Here is a 17289-nt window from a genome sequence, read left to right as displayed (position 1 = left end):
CGTATATTTATGAGAACTGAAAATAAAATTCTTGTGGTCTATTAAAATGATGGAAATAAATGATTATGATAAACTAATGAACTCACCAACCTTTTGGTTGACACTTTAAAGCATGTTTATTCTCAGGTGTTAAAGAAATCTTCCGCTGTACATTTGCTCATTTTAAAGATATTACTTGGAGTCTTTCATAGCATATTTCGAAGAACGTTGCATTCGAGTCATTGAGTTCATCAAAGATTATTATTAAATCAATTTATAGTTGGATAGTGGATATTATGAAATGGTATGCATGCCTGTCAATTTTTGATGTAAAGAAAGATTGTCTTTTAAAAACGAATGCAACGTTTGTAAAATGTATCATATAGAGATCAAATACCTCGCAATGTAATCAACTATTGTGAATCGTTTATAATGTATATGAACGGGTCCTTTCAGTATAGGGCTGAAAGAATTTGGGTACCAAAATTTGGAGAAATGAGAGAAATGGTACTTAGAGAAGCTCATAAAACCAGATACTCAATACATCCTGAAATGGGGAAGATGTACAAGGATCTTAAGAAACATTTTTGGTGGCCAGGTATGAAAGCCGATATTGCTAAATATGTAGGAGAATGTTTGACGTGTTCTAAGGTCAAAGCTGAACATCAGAAACCATCAGGTCTACTACAACAACCTGAAATCCCGGAATGAAAATGGGAAAACATTACCATGGATTTCATTACTAAATTGCCAAGGACTGCAAGTGGTTATGATACTATTTGGGTAATAGTTGATCGTCTCACCAAGTCAGCACACTTTCTGCCAATAAGAGAAGATGACAGGATGGAGAAGTTAGCACGACTGTATTTGAAGGAAGTCGTCTCCATACATGGAATACCAATCTCTATTATCTCTGATAGGGATGGCAGATTTATTTCAAGATTCTGGCAGACATTACAGCAAGCATTAGCAACTCGTCTAGACATGAGTACTGCCTATCATCCACAAACTGATGGGCAGAGCGAAAGGACGATACAAACGCTTGAAGACATGCTACGAGCATGTGTTATTGATTTCGGAAACAGTTGGGATCGACATCTACCGTTAGCAGAATTTTCCTACAACAACAGCTATCATTAAAGCATTGAGATGGCACCGTTTGAAGCACTTTATGGTAGAAAGTGCAGGTCTCCGATTTGTTGGAGTGAAGTGGGGGATAGACAGATTACGGGTCCGGAGATAATACAAGAAACTACCGAGAAGATCATCCAAATTCAACAACGGTTGAAAACCGCCCAAATTCGACAAAAGAGCTACGCCGACATTAAAAGAAAAGACATAGAATTTAAAATTGGAGAAATGGTCATGCTTAAGGTTGCACCTTGGAAAGGTGTTGTTCGATTTGGTAAACGGGGGAAATTAAATCCAAGGTATATTGGACCATTCAAGATTATTGATCGTGTCACACTAGTAGCTTACCGACTTGAGTTACCTCAACAACTTGCGAATGTACATAACACTATCCACATCTCGAATTTGAAGAAATGTTTTGCTAAAGAAGATCTCACTATTCCGTTGGACGAAATCCAAATCAATGAAAAACTTCAATTCATTGAAGAACCCGTCGAAATAATGGATCGTGAGGTTAAGAGACTTAAAAAAAACAAGATACCGATTGTTAAGGTTTTATGGAATGCTCGTAGAGGACCCGAGTTCACCTGGGAGCATGAAGATCAGATGAAGAAGAAATACCCGCATCTATTTCCAGAAGATTCGTCAACACTTTCAACAGCTTAAAATTTCGGGACGAAATTTATTTAACGGGTAGGTACTGTAGTGACCCGAACTTTTCCATGTTTTTATATATTAAATGAAATTGATATTTACATGATTAAATGTTTCCAACATGTTAAGCAATCAAACTTGTTAAGACTTGATTAATTGAAATAGGTTTCATATAGACAATTGACCACCCAAGTTGACCGGCGATTCACGAACGTTAAAACTTGTAAAAACTATATGATGACATATATATGGATATATATATAGTTAACATGATATTATGATAAGTAAACATATCATTAATTATATTAACAATGAACTACATATGTAAAAACAAGACTATTAACTTAATGATTTTGAAACGAGACATATATGTAACGATTATCGTTGTAACGACATTTAATGTATATATATATATATATCATATTAAGATATATTAATACATCATGATATCATGATAATATAATAATTTAACATCTCATTTGATTTAATAAACAATGGGTTAACAACATTTAACAAGATCGTTAACCTAAAGGTTTCAAAAGAACACTTACATGTAACGACTAACGATGACTTAACGACTCAGTTAAAATGTATATACATGTAGTGTTTTAATATGTATTCATACACTTTTGAAAGACTTCAAGACACTTATCAAAATACTTCTACTTAAGAAAAATGCTTACAATTACATCCTCGTTCAGTTTCATCAACAATTCTACTCGTATGCACCCGTATTTGTACTCGTACAATACACAGCTTTTAGATGTATGTATTATTGGTATATACACTCCAATGATCAGCTCTTAGCAGCCCATGTGAGTCACCTAACACATGTGGGAACCATCATTTGGCAACTAGCATGAAATATCTCATAAAATTACAAAAATATGAGTAATCATTCATGACTTATTTACATGAAAACAAAATTACATATCCTTTATATCTAATCCATACACCAACGACAAAAAACACCTACAAACACTTTCATTCTTCAATTTTCTTCATCTAATTGATCTCTCTCAAGTTCTTTCTTCAAGTTCTAAGTGTTCTTCATAAATTCTACAAGTTCTAGTTTCATAAAATCAAGAATACTTCCAAGTTTGCTAGCTTACTTCCAATCTTGTAGAGTGATCATCCAACCTCAAGAAATCTTTCTTATTTACAGTAAGATATCTTTCTAATACAAGGTAATACTCATATTCAAACTTTGATTCAATTTCTATAACTATAACAATCTTATTTCGAGTGGAAATCTTACTTGAACTTATTTTCGTGTCATGATTCTGCTTCAAGAACTTTCAAGCCATCCAAGGATCCTTTGAAGCTAGATCCATTTTTCTCATTTCCAGTAGCTTTATCCAGAAAACTTGAGGTAGTAATGATATTCATAACATCATTCAATTCATACATATAAAGCTATCTTATTCGAAGGTTTAAACTTGTAATCACTAGAACATAGTTTAGTTAATTCTAAACTTGTTCGCAAACAAAAGTTAATCCTTCTAACTTGACTTTTAAAATCAACTAAACACATGTTCTATATCTATATGATATGCTAACTTAATGATTTAAAACCTGGAAACACGAAGAACACTGTAAAACCGGACATACGCCGTCGTAGTAACACCGCGTGCAGTTTTGGGTTAGTTAATTAAAAACTATGATAAACTTTGATTTAAAAGTTGTTCTTCTGGGAAAATTATTTTTCTTATGAACATGAAACTATATCCAAAAATCATGATTAAACTCAAAGTGGAAGTATGTTTTCTAAAATGGTCATCTAGACGTCGTTCTTTCAACTGAAATGACTACCTTTACAAAAACGACTTGTAACTTATATTTCCGACTATAAACCTATACTTTTTCTGTTTAGATTCATAAAATAGAGTTCAATATGAAACCATAGCAATTTGATTCACTCAAAACGGATTTAAAATGAAGAAGTTATGGGTAAAACAAGATTGGATAATTTTACTTGTTGTAGCAACGTGAAAATTGGTAACAAATCTATATTAATCATATCCTAGCTAACTTATATTGTATTATACATGTATTCTAATATATTATGTAATCTTGGGATACCATAGACACGTATGCAAATGTTTTGACATATCATATCGACTCATGTGTATATATTATTTGGAACAACCATAGACACTCTATATGCAGTAATGTGGGAGTTAGCTATACAGGGTTGAGGTTGATTCCAAAAATATATATACTTTGAGTTGTGATCTAGCCTGAGACGTGTATACACTGGGTCGTGGATTGATTCACGATAATATATATCAATTTTTTTCTGTACATCTAGCGTTGGACAACTAGTTGTAGGTTACTAACGAGGACAGCTGACTTAATAAACTTAAAACATCAAAATGTATTAAAAGTGTTGTAAATATATTTTGAATATACTTTGATATATATGTACATATTTGTTATAGGTTCGTGAATCGACCAGTGGCCAAGTCTTACTTCCCGACGAAGTAAAAATCTGTGAAAGTGAGTTATAGTCCCACTTTTAAAATCTAATATTTTTGGGATGAGAATACATGCTGGTTTTATAAATGATTTACAAAATAGACACAAGTACGTGAAACTACATTCTATGGTTGAATTATCAAAATCGAATATGCCCCTTTTTATTAAGTCTGGTAATCTAAGAATTAGGGAACAGACACCCTAATTGATGTGAATCCTAAAGATAGATCTATTGGGCCTAACAAACCCCATCCAAAGTACCGGATGCTTTAGTACTTCGAAATTTATATCATATCCGAAGGGTGTCCCGGAATGATGGGGATATTCTTATATATGCATCTTGTTAATGTCGGTTACCAGGTGTTCACCATATGAATGATTTTTATCTCTATGTATGGGATGTGTATTGAAATATGAAATCTTGTGGTCTATTGTTACGATTTGATATATATATAGGTTAAACCTATAACTCACCAACATTTTTGTTGACGTTTAAAGCATGTTTATTCTCAGGTGAATACTAAGAGCTTCTGCTGTTGCATACTAAAATAAGGACAAGATTTGGAGTCCATGTTTGTATGATATTGTGTAAAAACTGCATTTAAGAAACATATGTCGATGTAATATATTTCTATTGTAAACCATTATGTAATGGTCGTGTGTAAACAGTATATTTTAGATTATCATTATTTGATAATCTACGTAATGCTTTTGAAACCTTTATTGATAAAATAAAGGTTATGGTTATTTTAAAAATGAATGCAGTCTTTGAAAAACGTCTCATATAGAGGTCAAAACCTCGCAACGAAATCAATTAATATACAACGTTTATAATCAATATGAACGGGACATTTCAGAAGTGGATTTAGCCAACGGAACAACTTCTCCAAAGAGAGAAGCCACCTTCGAAGTATTGCAATCAGAAACGTGTGTTAGCAGAATACCAACTATTTCGATCCAAGTAAATCTAAAGAAACCGTGAGCAAGGTCCTTGAATGGCGAAACCAAAACAAACTCATCACAGTCACTTTCCAAAACAGATTTCATTCCACCTAGATCCGCACATAACACCATACACCTGAAACGACCCAATTTTATAACCCCGTTAACAACAACCTTGTGCTTGACTAAAAACACTTGTAGCTTCAATTCAGAAAAAGGTAACACATCTACCATCAAAACGCTAAGTTCTAGGGAATCAGAAACAAGAGCGTTTGAGGACAACTTACAACGTAATTTTAAAGTTGCTGATTTGCGCCCATAATCTGAAGACTTTTTGTTGCCTCTTCGAACCGGCCACCTTACATATATGGGGCGACCAAATAGTCGTGAACCGTTCATAGACTTCACAGCAGCATCGGCAGCAGCACCCGCATGATTGGAAAACGAAACAAAGCTATATCTTCAGCCCTCTTGCTAAAAGTCTCGTGGCTCACTTTATTTAAACTCTCATTCATAATTCCTGGTTCCTTCAAGTTTCTTTTACTTCAAACTAAGGCACATTTCTTTAAAAAGGGGTATTACTTTAAAAAGGGGCGAAGCCCATTCATCATTCGCACTCGCTCGTGACATTTCTAATTTGTTCGCGAGTCATCGATAAATAACGCCACTCACATATTTCTTTTTAAAAGAGGAGCGAACCCATAAAAAGTTCACACTCCTACTCACATGAACCACGATTCGCACTCCTACGCACACGAACCAACAATTTTGGTTTGTAAAATATTACAAACCTCGATAACAACTTAGTTCACACAATTTTGGTTTGTAACTTATTACGATCCTTGATAACAACTTCGTTCGGACACGTCACACGCGAATTAACGCGAAAGAAGGGTGTAAATTGACAAAATAAATAAATAAATAAAATTCTTCAGAAAGTGTAATTTGAAATAGGCATCGTTAAAAAGTGTATTTTAATTAATTTTCCATACATTAAACTAGGGCATCTAGGCTAATGATGGGCTAGGCCCGATACAATATGAAAGAGGTCTTAATGGTTTAGTCTTAGTTCTCCATGACTAGACGCCACATCAGCACTTCCTTCTTAGGACTAAACTCATGATCAAACCTGGAACTAAACACTCCCAAAAGTTACATCTTTCTTCCATATTTTTTAATTACTTTTTATTTTTTTCTAAACAATTAAATAATTAAATAATTAAAATTAAACATAAAAGGTATTGATATAAAACTAAAATTTCATTAAAAATAAAAAAAGCGTTACAATAATTAAAATAAAACGCGACATAAATAAAATAAAATACTAAAAATAAACTACTCGTCGTCGTCCGGACGTGCCAATTCCTTAGCATATATTTTCTTAAGTCTCGCTCGATAATTCATCATCATTTCATATTCGTCGGGAGGCAAGTCACGTGACACCGGTTTGGAAAGAAGCTTCAAACTTTTCAACATTGTTCTCGTCTCGCTTTCTTCACAAAGCTTTTTCATGGTTTTAGTCCCCCCTAGTTGAGAAGCTTCAGCGGTTTGATCTAGCTTTATCCGAACTTCGTTGGATGACATACGACTCGCGGCATCGGATGAGTACGAATCCCTTTGACTTTTAGCTCGACTTAGAGAACGTCGTATTGGGTCGTGATCTTTGACTAAATTTTCAAAGTGGGTTAGGTCAGGGTTCGTGCTTGTGTTCGGGTTCGAACTAGCCACGGTTGGAATTGGTATTTCATCGGCTTGTTTTCTTTTGTTGGTACCCGATATACCTTCACTTTCCATAAACTTCGGGCAATCCCTTAAAACTCGCCACGCCTCCTCAAAAGCGAATTGTCGCTTGGTTTGGTATTTGAATTATTTTCGTGCCACATTCATAACGTCCTCCCCCCGAACAACCACTTTTCCACATTTTCTCAAGTTTCGAATAAATAGCAATAAAAATCTTAACATATCTTTGAATTTTATCCCATTTACCACTTATTTGATCTGCACGCCTTTGCTCCGAAACTAACGAATTGTATTGTCTTCGGACTTCACCCCAAAATGAATTATAAGTTTGGTCGTTTCCCGCATCCGGATGTTCGGAAACATACACATAACACTCGGCTAAAAATTTTGTTTCCAAGTCGGTCCAAGGAACTTTTTTCCGACACCTCACTTTTTTCCCTCGAACATCGGCCATGGGTTCATCTCCGGATTCGACATCGGCTTCGACATGGCGTGGAGTTTCGAGAACTTCTTCATCATCCGATTCGTCACGAAGTCTTGGATAATATGATGTTTGTTGGGATTGTTGTTGAGACTGTTGTTGAGATTGTTGGTTCGCGAAAATTGGAAATGGTTGAGATTGTTGATTCATATTGTAGGGATATTGTTGTTAATATTGTTGGTTAGTGTAGTATTGTTGTTGCTGACTTTGTTGTGTGTGAACGTTTGAAAACATACCCGCAAATGCATTAGATGGATTAGCATTTGCAAAGCGAGAAAAACCGGTATTTTGTTGCGATTGTTCAAGCAACGTTTGCATCATGTCGCGACCGACCACATTCGAATCTTGAACTTGAGGGTGTTGTTTCGATTTGCCTTTGCTTGGAGTTTTTTTGGAACTCATTGTTTAGTAAAAAAAGATGGTATAAAATGTGGAAATGAAAGAATTTGATTTAAATGAGTGAAATGGAGTGTAGCTTGTAGTTGTGTAAAATCTAGAAATGGAGTGTAGTTTATATAGTGTTTAAAAAAGAAAAGAAAAGAAAGCCGTTAGCTAGCCGTTATACCTTTTTTTTGTTTTGTTTTGTTTTGTTTTTTTTTAATCTCAAACGGTCATTTTTTGGAGAAATATCCGTCCACAAATATGTTTTAAAAGGACGATGAGAAAGGCGATGAGCTGGGCGAAGAGCTAGGCGGCCCCCTGGGCGGCTCGCTACCATCGGCGCCCAGGAGGGCGGATGGCTGGGCGGCCCCCAGGACTAATTCTAGGGCAACTATTCGTTTTGCGAGTAGCCCGGAGTCATTGCAGGCGAACCGCCCTGGCAATGAAAAGAATAACTTTGTGGTTGCATGGAATCGAACCCTTCACCTCCACATTGGAAGGCCAAAATCTTACCACTTCACCACCCACCCCATGGTTGGTTCGCTTGGTTGCTAGTTTACTATAAAGCACCTACGTTGATCACTTGTTTAAATATTTGGAAATGATTAGGGTTGTTTAAAATTCCATTTCAAATTGTTTCATTTGAAAATTGAAATAACAAAATCGAATGAGGAAAAACAAACAGATGGAATTTAATTTTGGGGTTTGATTTTGTTTAGGTTCACTTTACAGACCAAAATTCGATTTTCGGGTTGCTTTTTCGATCTTACTGTTATGAATTCGCTTAAATAAAAATCGAGTTCAAAGTCAAATTCAAACTAAGTACAGTACTCGTAATATATTTCAGTCGCTTTTCGATTTTAATTTTATGAATTCGCTTAAATCAAAATTCAAGTTCAAAATCGAATTCAATTAATAAAATATTGAAATATAATTTTATATATAGATCACAAATAGTTTTTAAAATCAAAAGTCGAATTCAAAACTGATTTGGTATGATTTGGTATTACTATTTTTGGTTATATTATGGTTACAATATTTTTTTTGGTTTTTACCGAAATCGAACTGAGTTCAAATTCGATTTATGTCGAATTTAAAATTGATTTTGTATGATTATTTTGGTTATATTATGATTTTTGGTTTTGTTTTCCGGTGCGTTATTGGTCGATTTTGGATTTTGCTTCCAAAAATTCAAACAAAACAAACTGTAGAAAAACGGAGGAAACCGAAAACTAAATCAATGAACACTTCTAGATATTCGAGATTTTTAACAGAGAATATATAAGTACTGTCACCTTTTTGAGACCATGTACAATTTATATGCTGCACTTCTATGAAATTTGTGAACAAGGATGACCGAGGACATTGTAGGTAATAAGTTTCAAAACAGAACATTTTCATCATCCCTAAGAAAAGGTCAACCTAGAATTGTCTTCACTTAGTTAGTTGCTTAATTTGTTAAACTTCGTCTTGTTGAAAAATCAAAACTGTCGTCAACTTGTTAGTTACTTAATGGGTCAAGCTTGGTCTTTTTGACACTAAACCTGACTATTGTGACAACCTTTGATACTGCAAATCAAATTTTCCTTTGTCCTAATCCAAAGTTAGGGATTTGATGGATCCCTTAACTCCTTCTGGTAGTAATAATTAGAACCTGTTCTACACAATGGTAAACAACTAAATTTTTTTCTAAAGACTGAACAAATCATATACAGATATAAGCAGAAAACTTTCTTACTTTTACAACACAAAACAAGTGACCACATGACACCCCAACTCGTATAAGTTAGTTATGACGTACAATACGGTTCACTTCTTGTGGATCTTTCTAGAATTCCAAAAACCTAGTAGATATCTAGTTGCAGAATAAGGGCATCCAAAGAACCTAACAATATTTTTGCAATCTTTTTTGCTGTTTCGATTAGTCCCTCGAGAACTCAAATGACTTAAATACGTCTTTCCTTCATATATGTAACACATTTGCTGCCACAAAAGCACACACAACCCGATTTCTACTGAAATACTTGCAACAAATAGGTATACAAGAATAAAACCTCTGATCGATAAAGACTCTACGGATGTAAACAAGAAGAAAACAATTTCCTTGAGAAATGTATAAATTAACATGTAGTCAGTTGGCCTACTCAAAACTGAGATAGGAATTTTTCTTAACGGTGGCCATATATGAAACGCTGCGAACGAAGTTACTAGTGATACGTAAAAATTACTTATCACTGCTGAAATCAGAAAGATAACGAAGACACGATGATTTGCAGTGCCCACACAATTCCCAATCTGCTTATATAAAGTTAGAAAGTACATTTAGTATGTAATTTTGAACTGCTGATTTAAAACATTATACAAATCTAAAATTCTGATAATTTAAATTAGGAGAGCAGAAAAAAACTTTTTGAAGTTGAAAATCTTACACAGATATTAGGGGTGTTCAATATTTGGTTTCAAACATGATTAACCCAAAAAACGAACCGAGTGATAACTGAAAAAGAAAACTAAATTTGAATTCAGTTTTCGGTTCGGTTTTCTAATTTGAATTTGATTTTCGATTTTACTTTTTTGAATTCGGTTTAACGGGAAAGTGAATTCAACTAATGATATATTGAACTTATTATTTTGCTTAAAATATATTTTTTGGGTTTTAACTGATTCGAATTCGAATTCGATTTTAATTTCCGGTTTTACTTTCAAAATTTTCAAAAGAGAACAAATTGAACTGAATAAATCGAAAACAGAACCGATGAACACCCGTAAAAATATTTTGCCTTTCAATTTTTAAAATAGTTTATGTTATCATTCCTAATGTTTATAAAACACAAACAAATTTTTTTTGAAAATGCAGATTAAAAAAAAAGCAAATTAAAAATCCAATATCTGATTCTAATAAGCTTATAAAAAGAGGAAATTTTTTTCATAAAATCATAAAAGTAAATACATAATATATATTTATTTTTTTGAAAGGCAAAGTTAATACATAATTGACATCGTATAAGACCTCTGCCAACGCTAGTCCTTTTTGGTTCGTCATTTTGTTGTTTAAAAAGACACCATAGTTATCAAGCAGTCGTTTGCGTCTATAGAAGGATTTGTAGCAAAATCGTCTTTATGAAGATATACAAAGACACCACATGGTGGGCCCAAAAAACAGAAAAAGTCAATAAATATTCATGTTCTATATAGTGTTAATGGCCCATGAGTTGATTATATATTAATATTGTATTATTATTATTATAATTATTATTATAATTATAATTATAATTATAATATAATTATTATAATAAAATATGTAGGTCCAGTCTTTTTTAAAAAGTATGTAATGATTGAGAGTGTTTAGTCTTTTTCAGTGTTTTTAAGAAAATAATGATGTGACGCTGACGTGGAGTTCAGTCTTTCCAAAGAAGCATGTCATGGTTGGGAGTGGTCTAACATGTAAGGTTAAAAAAGACGAATGCTTACAAAGGGACAATGATGATCCATGTCCAACACACAAATTCCACATGAACGACAATGATGAGTATTCGATGACTTCGGCTTTGCACAGTAGTTACAAAAAGTGTACCCTTCAAGCCCACCTTTTCCCACTGTCGGATAACTACCCCAGGGTATGAGCGGCGGTGTACCAGGAGATCGAAACGCCGAAAGTATATAAGTAGAAATTGTGATTATCGATAACACAATCGATGTAGTCATATGGAATATGCCACAAAAATAACTTACTGAAAAAACTACCGGATATATAGCCCATATACCACCACCTACATACTCGGTTTGACACACTAAATCAGATAAAAGAACACACCCTGAACTTATAAACACAATTAAAAGTTAAAAGGTACAAAGTTTTACCTATAATGAAAGACATGAATAGTAGGAGAATACAAACGGAACATCTATCTCGCAAACGTCTCCACCAAAAGTAGTTAACATCACATTTAAGTGCATTATGATTAGTTATGGCTCCACACCACCCACATTTGAAAATTGGTGTATAAGGCGAAAGTATAAGAATTAATCCACACCCCCAACAAGTTACTTCGTGCTCTTCCGTTATCGATGCTACATAATGATCTTCCTACAAATGTTAAAAATTCAGTTGTTTAGAATAATATAAAAATCAAAGATCACAAATTAATATCAGAAAATTTAAGCAAGTAGCAGTTATACAATTTTACAATTACAATATGATGTATATAATAATATATCATATAATGTATGTATAAAATAAATATAAAAAGATGCATAGGAGACAATATTGTTGAAAACCTAAACTAATATAAGGTTAATGAAATAAATAAAAATTTATTTAATTGGATTACAGAATAATTAAGGAACTTATAGATTCTGATGTATAATTAATTGGATAATGTGATAATGAGGATGAAAGTACCTGATCGGAAGGAGGCTGGAGGGTGGGGCCTGGGGTGTATTCTGATGACGGTGGTGGTGGTGGTGGCGGAGTGGTGGTGGAGTCCGTTAAATTCATCGGAAATGAAAAATTGAAAAATATGATTGGATGTAAACTACTCTTGTTTGAATTCAGATCAATAGGAAAGAAATAAATTGCGACCTCAATCCTTTTGATCGATAAATGATGTGACTATGATTTATAATTCATTAAACCCAAAAAAACTGTGTTGGAATCTGCATGGATTCTTCATTGGATTTGGCTAGAATCATAAAGAAGGGGATTGAAGAATTATTATTACATTTTTCATAAGCATGGGCAAAACTAAAACTATCATTTTATTATTTTTATATTTATATTTATATAAATAATATATAATATTTTGTTATGTTATTTAACATATTCATAATTTTTATTAATTAATTGAATTCTTTTCACGATATCTTTTAAATTTTGGAAAATGCTAATAACAACACTTAAGAATTAAATTGATTTATAGTACATAGAGTAGTTATTTTCTAGGAGCTGTTTGATTTTTATTAATGTACAAGTAGTTTTTGCATGTCCCAACCTCTTAATAACAATTCATTGTTAAATTGCATAAAACTATTGTATAATTTCATAACTGTCACTTTAAATTAAGTATATAACAAAAACGTAAAAAAGATTATTTACCTTAACGACAACCATTAGAGTTTGTCATTAGAAAAAAATATTTAAATTTTATATCATTAAATAGACTTCTTTTTCTTATTATTAATATTAATATTAATATGTATAAATGAATTAAAACTAAAAATTTTCTAATGACAGCCCTAAGAATGTCTTTAAGCCATTCAGATATGCATCAAACAATTGTACATCGAGTATAACTAACCACTTCATCCAGAAAACCACCCTAATGTACCAATTATTTATGCATACATTTATTTCTTAATGACAACCCTTAGGGTTGTTATTAGAAAAAGCCATCCTTAAAATTACCATGTTTTCGAGGGTACGTTATTAGTTACTTTTTTTCATATTAACCAAAGGATCATGCTAACAATAATTTTTAGGACTGTCGTTATTATGTTTTAAAGGGGTGTAATGAGCGATTACTTACTAGGTTGAAAGCAACACTTTTTAAACTGTGTAATAGTTTTATGCGCATTAACAACGGCATTAAGGGCGGTCACTAGCAAAATCCTAAACTGAATATACATTTTTATATTTTATCTTGTCTCAAAATACCTATTCATTATAAATTTCTTAACAGTCAAAATTTTTATAGAGGTTAACATAAAATATAGATAGTGTATAGCATGATGACCTAAGGATTTTTAAACTATGTTTAAAGTGAAAATGCACATTTAATTTGGAACGAAAAAGTACAGGTTTTCATTCTCCTTACAAGAATGTGAACCATAAAATCAAGTAACAAGATAAAAGCAGTAGCTATGGAGTGTTGTGCTCGGGTTCACACGCACATCACGCCTTGCACCAAGCCATCTTGAGTTGCAAGCAGGACCTAGAGGTGGCAGCAGCAGCACAGTACAATTCATAGTTTAATCTAGAATAATGCGGATAAATAAAAAGAGATGATTTACCATTGATAATGTGATGTACATATCTGTCACTGGAGTGTAATTGAAATGTTTCAAGTTATGAATAAGTAATAATAGTTAAGGTTTAGTTGGGGAATTTTTTGGTATCCTGTTATCTTATATAATTTTAATTTCAATTGTATCAAAAATATGAAAACATACATCTCAAGAATAAGTTATATTGAAGCTATATATCTGTCTACATAGTGAAAGACGTTAAGAGATTGTTCTACATTTGATTAAATCGCCTTTCTGTCAAGGGGATAATGATATGCCTGTTACTCTTTTGAAGTTATTACTAGCAGCCCAAGAGCACCTATTAGAATATACTGTAAACAAGCAAAATCAATCAGTAATCGTTGATTACGCTATAAATGAAAAAACAGTTAGAAATAAATAAGCTTATTATACAAAATTTAACCTTGATAATGGGCTGTTCTGTCATTATAATTGTCACCCAACCAACATAAGGCAAGAATCTGTCAAAAAAAAGAACCAGATGCATGAATTTTGTTTGACAACAAATATGAGTAGATATTTGGTATAAAATAAATGAGCAGTTTAGTTTGAAATTTTATTTTACCCAATAGCTCTCCCCATAATATGATGCCGTTGCAACCACATCTGACCTTGAGCATACAGAAGCCTGTCATCTCCAAAATTGTTGTCACCTAGAAGAACACAATGGCCGCCAAATATTCAATTTACTTATTTGTTAACACATGATATTGTGGACTCGGGTAGGATATAAGACACGCTGTATCCTGTTGTTAAACGTATTTAAGGGGACCCATATAAGTAAAACTACAGCAATCAACACACAACTTAACTTGCTATTCTTCCCCCTCATTTCTTTAAGTGATCTCAACATCATTAATGCAAAAAATTTAAAATAATTTATTGTCAATTTATAGCTAGCTTAATAATCTAGTTTATAAATGTATATAGATAAATAGATTACCTTTTGTAAGGACATCAACTTCTCCGTCTTCATGCTCATGTACCTACAGAAAAATATATAAGTAATAAAATATGATAATTGGGACAATATACTTGTCCGTAGCTAAAACAATATTACTCTTGTAAGTTGCAACTGATCCAGAAAACACAGAAGTAGTGGTTTTTGGAAGATGGGTTTGGAATTTGAGAAACTATATTGGCACATAAGTTGACAAGTCAAGTACCAAAAAGAATTACTTATTTTTGACTAGGTAATTTAAGAATAAATCTGATTGTAAAACTTTGAAAAAAGTTGGTGACAGCGTATTACATACCAAGGAGTCACAGTAAATAACTTATTAAAGCTTTGCAATAAATGGTACCAGAGTCAAATTCCCAAAAGTTATGATCAAAAATGCATGTTGAAGACCAATATATAATGTTAAATCAGAACACAAAAGCTAGCTACGCAAAAACTTAATTAGCCCCGCCTTGCTTAATAAAAGTTATTCTAAGCTCAGCAAGCTCTCAGTTATACAAACATGGAGAACATGAAACGTGTACAGGACAAAGCAATTGCAATGAACATGTTAGTGGTTAGTACAAATATACAACACTTTTAAATCAAACATTCCTCGAGGTGATTAGGTGGACACTGATGTCTCCTTATAACTAAGTGGACACGGCAGATGATAGCACAAGATATATGAAAAATCTTTCTCTGGATGAGCTTTGAGCTATGAGTAAGTTGATACATCAAATACCATGTTGTTTGAGAAAGCTCGATTTACTCAATTCAACGCAACTCATGACACCATTTACTCCAAAACATCAGCTATTGTTCAAGATTATTGGATACAGCAAAAAATGAAAAAGTAAATGTCTTTTTGACATGCATAACATACCTTAATCACACGATGAACTATTGGAATTTCCCGGCCCTACATAATACAAAGGCAAGAACATAAGAAAGCAAACTTTGTCAAGCACTAACAACATAACATTTATCAAAGTAAGATGACACTACCTCCTTAATTATCGATAACAAAGAAACAATAGAAAAGAACTTATATCTTATCATTATAAGGATCAACCGATCTACGTAAATGACCTCCGTAATTTACTAAGGTTATGATATATAGGTAAGAAAGCTCTAAGTTCTAATATAATCATGACACTAACCACAATACATAATCTAAAAAGGTACAAAAAGAGCATTCTACGAACAAAAGCTATAAATTAAGAAGCATACGTCAACATTAAACACCACGATTTCTCCAGCGCGAATTGGTTCCTTACTCATATGCAAAAACAAAATATCACCCTGCAACACATTCAAAAGAGTTAAAACCAAAACCGTATTCACATACCAATAAGCTTAGACATGTATCTCATCACTTACCCTTTTAAAACCAGGTTCCATACTACCAGAAAGCACAACAACAACAGGTGATTCACTACCAGTAATACACATTAGTCCTTTCCATATTATTAACGCAGATGTAACAATCATACCTACAATTAAAAACAATAATTTATTCCAAAAACTAATACTACAAGTAAACAAACACTTGATATAAATTATCTTCACAATTAACAGAGTATTAATCAAACCCTAAATCTTCAAAATTCAAAGATCTACAGATTAATATCACATCTACGATCATTCGCAGATATCTAAGATGAATTTGCAATAATAAAGTTAAGTACTCAGCGATTATATATGAATTATGCAATTTGTATCGATGAAAAACGGAAATGTAAGATAACAAGTGCAAAATTATTAACCGAGGCTAATTGCTTGCGTGATTAATTGTCTAAACTGCATCGATTTCACTGAATCGATTTGCTCCCCGATCCATCCCATCTTGTAAATAATCTGTTTTGCGTGCTCGATTAAGTAAATTGGGAGTGTGTGAAGTAATTTTGCCCTAATCTGTTCATCTGTTACTCAAATTAAAGCATTTCATAAAAGTTTTAAAAATGGTCCCTGGACTGTATGGTAAGGTGTATTTTTGACGCTTAACTTATTACTATACTAAGTTATGAATAGTATCAAGGGCGTTTTCGTCTTTTTACTTCTTCTTCTTTTTTCCCTTTCAGAAAAGCCCCCCACATTTTGTTCCCTCGCTTCGCGCCGGGGCTCAGTTTCCAATGTATTTTATTATGTTTATTTTGCAAAATTATTTCGTGGCTAACGATGATATCGTTGAAGCGCAACTCGAGTCGAACGAAAAGGTATTACCCGTCAAAGATTTAGATGTTATCTTAAATTAACAATATATGTGTATTCCCGCGTTTCGTTAGGGAGTTGTTGACTTTTTAAAATTTAACGCAATTAACTCGTTAGCTTATATTAACACTCTATATGATTTAAGAATAGAATATTTAGTTAGTAATATAAAAAAAATTACTAAATAATTTTTTAAAAAAATAATAAGACCCATATGTATATGTTGTTAATATATGAAAATAGTTACGGAGCCTGTGAGGAAAAAATCAACGTGTATGAAAGGTGGACTCAAATATTTAGCGTTTTTTGAAAAGTGTCCGTTTTG

General features: G+C 32.8%; 2 protein-coding genes across 2 annotated transcripts; both read right to left on the bottom strand.

Moving 5' to 3' along the window:
- Positions 1-9595: 9595 nt before the first annotated feature.
- Positions 9596-12284, bottom strand: LOC139890207 (protein S-acyltransferase 11-like). The gene is made up of 4 exons (XM_071873103.1): positions 12189-12284; positions 11648-11873; positions 11258-11556; positions 9596-10081 (listed from the first exon to the last, which is right to left on the bottom strand). The coding sequence occupies exons 1-4, from the start codon at positions 12282-12284 to the stop codon at positions 9596-9598; spliced, it is 1107 nt and encodes a 368-aa protein (XP_071729204.1).
- A 1667-nt stretch (positions 12285-13951) lies between these two features.
- Positions 13952-16664, bottom strand: LOC139893852 (uncharacterized). The gene is made up of 8 exons (XM_071877039.1): positions 16520-16664; positions 16134-16246; positions 15984-16055; positions 15637-15672; positions 14754-14796; positions 14376-14463; positions 14214-14271; positions 13952-14121 (listed from the first exon to the last, which is right to left on the bottom strand). Exons 1-8 carry the CDS (start codon positions 16596-16598, stop codon positions 14071-14073), a joined length of 540 nt encoding a protein of 179 aa, XP_071733140.1. The 5' UTR covers positions 16599-16664; the 3' UTR covers positions 13952-14070.
- Positions 16665-17289: the final 625 nt, after the last annotated feature.

The sequence above is a fragment of the Rutidosis leptorrhynchoides genome, chromosome 2, assembly GCF_046630445.1.
Source record: "Rutidosis leptorrhynchoides isolate AG116_Rl617_1_P2 chromosome 2, CSIRO_AGI_Rlap_v1, whole genome shotgun sequence".
Taxonomy (NCBI): Eukaryota; Viridiplantae; Streptophyta; class Magnoliopsida; order Asterales; family Asteraceae; genus Rutidosis; species Rutidosis leptorrhynchoides.
Note: the sequence above shows the minus strand (reverse complement) of the source record. Positions and strands in the feature narration are given on the sequence as shown.